The following is a 7,297-nucleotide window of genomic DNA, read 5'->3' on the forward strand; positions in this document are numbered from 1 at the left end:
ACAATGGTGCTCCTTTTCTTTTTTAATATATACAAAGACGGCCTTTATTCAATATATGCCAAGAAATTTCTTAGATATTACATTAATACTGTTTTATATATATATATATATAGATGCCAAGACGCCCTTTCTCCAATCTCACAATCATCGACAACACAGATCTGACAGATCTTGACACAAACTCTTTTGCCAATGCCATCATGGTAGCTGCTCCAGACACAGCTTCACTCCCATGCAATACCTATGAGCTGAGAGATGCAATCTACCAGCATCATGGAATCACCATAGCCCTCGAAAGCATATCCTACTATGGGCCAGGATTTTTCCTTCGCCTACCCACACCAGCTGCCAAAACCCACCTGCTAACCAACTGTTTCATAAGCATTAACAATAACAACTTCGTCTTCATGCCATGGAAACCACAAAACGGTGCCACCTCAGTTCCACTACAGGATTTGCTCAGATCCAATCCATTAAATCTGCACCTCGCTAAGGATACCCCTACAAACGAACCATACGAGCGACTCATCATCTACATCTCGGGCATGCCACCACACCTATGCTCCAGCTCAGTCCTATACCGACTGTTTGATAGACTTTGCACTATCAATGAAATAAACTTCATATCTGCTACCCTCCAATATGAGATAACAGTCCGTGCCCAGCTCTCTGCACTGCCCCTCCAGGCCCACATAGGTCTCAGAAACGCACCAGCGACCAATGATATTATCGATATCTGGCCACTGAAATATGAAATACTCACAGAGCAAATGCAAGGCAGGGACACTCCACCAGAGGAACGCATCTCTCATATTCGAGGTAATTATTGATTGACAGCGCAGCGAGAATTAGTACGTCCACCTACCTATGCTTGCTTTATTACAGTAACTCTTTTTTCTCCTTTTGTTTCATACAGGAGACTCAGTGCTCGATACGTCAGACCGCCGCGACCTATACTCCTACTCCGATGATGAGATCACATCTCATCCACATGGTACAGCCACAGCTCATGAACTCCAAAAACAGCTCCTTATATTTATACTTGCTACCACGTCCCATAAGTACAGCCACATAGCCTAAAAAAAGCTAATGCCTCCTACCCAACAAAGTCATCAGCTATCATTGTCTGCATACAAAAATAATTAGGCACACAAATCAATTACTCGCTCTAACACAAACACTAATATCACGCGGTTGCTTGTGCAGGCCCACATCTCCATCCACCTGAAGACGACTCCTACTACAACCGTAAGTCCATGCTAATACTTAATCAACCGATCAGTTATTTACACATACAACTCTTTACTAATTTGCGGTTATCAAACTTGTGTCTCTGCAAACAATGCTCCACCACAGCTACTCCAAAGCGCAACTCCGAAGCTGATGAATCCAGTTAGGAAACAAACAGCGCCAGCGGCTGCCTCTGAAGACAAGCGCACATGCCAAAACAGCTACTCCAACAGAGTCTGTTAGCTCAGAAGTTTATCAACTACCGCCTCTAATTATTGTAGTTTTTATATAACCCGTATGTATTGTGATAGCAGCAAATACTCTTGTAATATAGATACCTTTTAACCTTCGATGTACTAATGGACTGCCATCCTATATCCATATTTAGACTTCTATCTCGCACAAATACACTGACTTTAGATCCCTGCAATTGGTTGCCGCGACACCTCACGGATGCGCGAATGCGCGCGCCCCAGATACTAGTTGATAATTCAATCACCATGCATCCACTATCAGAGGAACTATCCAATTCCACTTTTATTACTAGCTGGAATATGGTGATCATGAGAGTATGTTTGTGGTGTATCTGTTGGCTTTAGTAGTGGACCACATAATTAGGCGTCTACTGACCATTAAAACCTCAGTTAGTGCAAGGACATTTCATGCTTGCACCACTGATAATAAACTACATGTTCTAGTAGGTTTCCATTTTTGACCAGAGATTTCTAGGTTGGTTTAGTCTATTGCGAAATGCTCCACCATTAGTTCCATCTAAGGTAACTCTATACCCAGCTTAAGGGAATAACTATCCTGAGGACCGAAAAGAAAACCTGCATCCCTTTTTATCTCCCTCTAGAGAGTTCTTCACGTCTCCTGATATCACGTCGTCCTTACAAGTCCCAATGCATCATAAAGCACCGATCGATGGTATCGAAAGGTACTGAATGTTTGTCTTGTTTGGATCAGTGGTTCAGACTCAATGTTCTCCCGACACTGAAAAATCGCCTCCTTTTTTCCTTCATGCTGCCAAAGGGTTTTCACCTTTTCGTGCATCTTTTTTTATGTGATAATAATGCAATTGATCAAGCAATGCTAACTATTTCTGGTAAATAGTATTCTCCTTGGAGCTATTTGGTAATCACATGCGTGGCCTTAGGAATTTGATAGGAATTTTATAGATTAGTTCATTTTCAAAGAAAAAAACGCAGGAAATATAGGAAAAATCTTGTATTCCAAAAGAAACCTTATTAGGGCTAGAAAAATAGCAATCTTGTAGATTGTTCTTGATATCTATATCATGTGTTGGGCTCTTGCAAAATAATAATTTATTGATGTATTAATCTTAGAAAAAATTTCAAATTTAACATGTCAGCATCATGGGAACCTAGGCTCTCTATGTATCGCCTACATCTTCTGAAGCGGATAGGGTGTAGGCCCAGCCTGTATCCACAACACCAATAAAAACCTATTGACCAAGATGTGATGGAGCCGAGGATAGGGGTTGAGGATTGCCCTCCCAGACAAGGTATGTCGACCAGGGGATCATGCACCACGAGGCGCCGGGTGAGAGAGGGGGGTGACGGTGTCTGAGGTGAGGGAGAGAGTGACTGGTGGGTAGGGTTTCAGTTGTATAGTAATGTCGGTTTTGATATGACCAACGGTAAAAAAATATCGTAAGAAAAAACTATTTATGTGGTAGTGACTTCATTTTAGAAGAAAAGGAAAATGTCTACTTAACCCCACAAACTATTAGTGCTTGTCTATTTCACCCTCTCGCCTATAAAACTAGTTATTCTACCCCTTAAACTACTAAAAACCGTCTAAATAACCCACCAAGACGGTTTTGCAGACGTGTGTGGCATATTATACCCATGCTTGCACGCAGACCCATATGTTCCCTCCCTCTCCCTACTATTTCTAGGTCGACCCACCGTCTGACGAGTAGCATGCGACATCCCATCTCTCGCTCCACCTCCCAGCACTCCTTGACGGCATTGAGCTCACGCACAGTATCTGCGCCCTTGTCATCCAAACCCCTCCCACATCTTCCATCCGGTTGCTTGTTCAGCCCTTCAGTGTTTTAGGTAGCCATAGGAGGAGAAAGCAAGAGGGAAGAGTTGAGAGGGGTTGAATGACAAGGATGCGAGTGCAGTGCTTGGGTTCAATGTCGTCAAGGAGCGCCATGAGGTGGAGCAAGAGACATGACACCACTTGATGATCATCGGACGATGGCGCAAGCCTAGAAAGAGTAGGGAGAGAGGGAGGGGACAGATGGGCTTGCATTCAAGCATGAGTAATACTTATTTATTTCGTTGTGGTGAGATACGGTGTCCAAACAGCTCTACAAAAACATTAGAGGTGTTATTTGAATAATATTAGATGCTTTAAGAACTATAATATCAGATTTTATAGTTGAGGGGATTATATAATCAACTCTTAATATTATGGGGCGTTATATAGACTTTTTACTATTGTTTATCAGACTCATAGACATGTGAGCACTCACTTAATATATGACGTCAGCGAAACCACCTTAGAGGTTATTTATATGGTTTTCCGTAGTTTAATAAGGTGTAAAATACCTGGTTTTATATGTGAGGAGGTGAGGTAGACTACCATTAAGTAGACTTTTTACTTTCAGAAAATCACATCATCGGATTAGTGTAGATTCATTTTTCTGTGAAACACTATTTAGCAATTCCGGACTCTACCAAACATGTTATTGTGGCATCGATCTAAAGGCCCGTTGGCCCGGTCCGCGTTTGATGATGATGCATCGGATCGGGGGGGTGAAAGAAACAGGCACCATCGCCACTACCCAGCAGAATCCTCGATCCCACTACCGAGTAGTTCGTGATAGCCAGCTTAACCTCCTGCTTTTCTTTAGCCAGCAGGGTAGTGCTCCTCTCTCCCCACCACCACTACCCCTGCCTTGTCCTCCTCGACCTAGACCCTCTCGCTCCTGCGTCCTCTGCCTCTCTCGATCGTCTGTGCCCCGGCCTCCCCTGCTTCTCCTCTAGCATGCTCCCCTCCATATATACATATCCCACAGATGTTGCTTGCTTCCATGAACTAGCTAATTAACCTCTCAATCAGTCTCCCGCATAGCTAGCAGCAGAATCTATCCTCCTTGTATATATATATACTAGTACTAGGCTCTGGTCGATGATGGCGTGTCCGAGCCAAGGAAGAAGACAGCAGAAGCTAGCAAACATCATGAGTGGTGCCATGGACATGGTGCGAGCCGCGTGACCCAACAAACTACACACACCTAGGAGAGACCAGAGAGATTCAGAGCTCAGAGGCGCGCGTGCGTGCACGTAAGGATGTGCTGAGGAGGAAAATTAAAGAGGGGGCGGAGAGGGGAGAATTAAGGTTCTCGTACGTCTTTTTGCTGCTTGCCGGTCGGCCATCGATCATGTGGGGCCTGGTGCGGCAGGGCCTGAGATGGGGCCGGCGGCGGCGGACGGTGCGGGTGGTGGACGAGAGTGCGCTCGGTGCAGACGGCGACGTTGACGGTGGCGCCGCTCCGCCGGCCGCTGGCGGCGCGGTGGCGGCGCCGACGCTGGGCAGCGCCCTGGCCAGGGCGCTGCTGGCGCTGGCGTGCGCCATCCGCTTCGACGGCGAGGACGTCGGCGCGACCGAGGAGGCGTGGGCCGCCACCGGGTGGCGCCCGCGCGCCGACGAGGTCAGCCACCTCATGGTGCGCGAGAGCATGCGCTACGCCATCTACGCCTAGCCGTATATGTACTCCGTACTTTGCAGAGTAGGATTCTACGTCCCTATATACATACGTATCCATGCATGCATGTACCATTTGGGTATGTGTATGTAGGTGTTATTGTGTTAAACAACATATATATTTACGTAGCAGGTTGAGATGGTGCATAGTGTATAGAGTACTGTATGTATCTCGTATTCTTGTACGCGGTGGTCCCTACTAGCTAGTCTACTAGGAGGGTCTAGGACGGACAATAAAGTTCTGTGATGTGGAATTGTTGGCAAGGATAAGAAATCACCAAGGCAAAAATTGCATGTCAAATTGGCACTATATATATTCCTCCTCCGTGTCCATGTAATTCTTGGCCTTCTTTGGAGTTTTGTTTAGTTTTGGCATTCGGAACTTGGATTTCAGCTTTTGTATACGTGAAGTTTCAGCTGGTGCAAAAATGCTCTTTCTTCGCGAATACGGTCCGAAAATGATGTGCCACTACCACTACGACAGATCTTTGGGGTGAAGAAAGACAAACTGGCCGGACTGCAATTTCAGTTCTCCACAACTTTATTCCTACCAATTTGAACTAATTAACCGCTGCAAAAGTTTCTTAGGTATACATAGACCGAAGTCCAAAGGTTAGGTTGGCCAAAATCTTTTGGTCTCGACCAAAAAGTAGAACCCTTTGCTCTGTTACTTTGTGTCCTCAATAATTCCTCTGCCGTACTGCAAAGTTTTCAAAAGTGTGTTTACTCAGGTTATCTTTAGAGCAAAGAAGTTGTATTTCCCATCAGACAGAGAACTTTGTCTACAAGGATTTGTGTAATCTTTGTTTTTTTCATTTTCATGTAACCTTTTTGTTTGAATACTATATATTTGAGATATGTATAACCAGTAACTGGAAATCACTCCTGTTTCATTGGCGAAGGTTACTCCAAACTCACCTCAGTTGGCAAAAAGGGTTGATGGTGTCCGCGTGGCAAAAAAATGTATTTCATGATAAATCGTGCAAACTCTGTGTAATTTTGTGATAGTTTTACGGTTGGCACATAAGTGTACTCTGTCCAAATTTACTTGGATTGGAAACAATTTCAACATGAGCCCGGCAGCCCGCAGGTGATAGAATGTTCCTGAGCCTTGACTTGGGCAGCACCGCATGCAGCAGATCAGAATTGACAGTGAAGGTACAGAGGTGTGAAGAACCAAAACTGAACGGCTGTGCCAGAAGATCATCTGTTGCAGATCACTTGAGGCTTGAGCTGAGAGCCACCCCTAGTCTGAAGTCTGAACTGAACAGATTTGACGATCATGGTTGGTAGCTTCTATCTGTGGTGACTGGTGAGCGCATCATCACCATCATCATCGTCGGTCACCAGTTCATGCGTAGTCGATCTGTGCAAGCCAGCAGGGCCCTCCAGAAAATCCGCAGCAACCATCTTCCTGAATATACTAGTATGCGTTTGCAGACATACCGGATACGTGGCGCGATGATGATCACCGCATTTCCATCAACTTTCCAAAATTGCCAATCAGCATGAGTCATGCCGCAGCATGATCTGAAGAAGAACAAGCATCATGTCATTCAAAACTCCCCTTTACCAATGCAAGAATACTTCTGGATTCTGATTGTCTCCATGGATGGAATGCCTGATTCACCAACATCCACAGATAGTGCTCGCTTAATTAGCTAGTGCTGCAGGTAGAAGTAGAACCTAAGGTGCAGTGCAGGCAGAAAGTTCATTGCAGCGTGCATGGTGAATTGGTGATGGTGGCCAGCTAAACACGGACAGTATTTTCTTCCTCTGCTGCGTTCATGTCACAAGCTGCTGTTGCTGCTGCTGCCTGCCTGATTTGGCTGTGCAGGTAGGGCAGGGGCACGCAGCACGCACCATCTGCGGTGGAGCCATCGATAGCTTCACACAGAGCTAGATGCGCTTATGTGTGGTTGGTGGATCATATAGCCTCTGAGAATTGAGTTGATGATAAGCCTCTGGATCAATCACAGGCTTCCAGATAAGGGAGGGTTAATGGCCTCGCCTACATGCTCTGTCTCCTCCTTTCAGGCTACAGATAAGGGTGGGTTAATGGAGAAAAGTCATTGCATTAGTCAACGCCCGAGCTACCTCCATGGTCATGGCACGAGTAAGCACAGCAAATGCAAGTAATTGGTTTGTTGTTTCTGGGGTTGAGATGAGATGGATGGATGAGGTGGTGGGGACGTAGGGGCAAAGGTGGCCTGCAGTGGCGGTTGGTGATCACGTATTCTCAGCCCAGGACACCATGGGTACAGCTTTGCCACTGCTTGAGAGGCATTGGGCAAGGGTCAACCCTCAACAGGGAGATTAGTACTTT

At 45.6% G+C, this 7,297-nt stretch overlaps 1 protein-coding gene and 1 long non-coding RNA gene across 2 annotated transcripts; both read left to right on the plus strand.

Moving 5' to 3' along the window:
• The first annotated feature begins 442 nt into the window (after positions 1–442).
• On the plus strand, positions 443–1,589 carry LOC136462338 (uncharacterized). The gene is made up of 4 exons (XR_010760698.1): positions 443–819; positions 917–994; positions 1,207–1,248; positions 1,357–1,589. It is a non-coding gene; the product is annotated as an uncharacterized lncRNA (long non-coding RNA).
• A 2,534-nt stretch (positions 1,590–4,123) lies between these two features.
• On the plus strand, positions 4,124–5,302 carry LOC136466381 (uncharacterized). Its single transcript, XM_066464758.1, has one exon. The coding sequence runs from the start codon at positions 4,649–4,651 to the stop codon at positions 4,967–4,969; it is 321 nt and encodes a 106-aa protein (XP_066320855.1). The 5' UTR covers positions 4,124–4,648; the 3' UTR covers positions 4,970–5,302.
• Positions 5,303–7,297: the final 1,995 nt, after the last annotated feature.

Source organism: Miscanthus floridulus, chromosome 7 (assembly GCF_019320115.1).
Source record: "Miscanthus floridulus cultivar M001 chromosome 7, ASM1932011v1, whole genome shotgun sequence".
In the NCBI taxonomy this organism is placed as follows: domain Eukaryota; kingdom Viridiplantae; phylum Streptophyta; class Magnoliopsida; order Poales; family Poaceae; genus Miscanthus; species Miscanthus floridulus.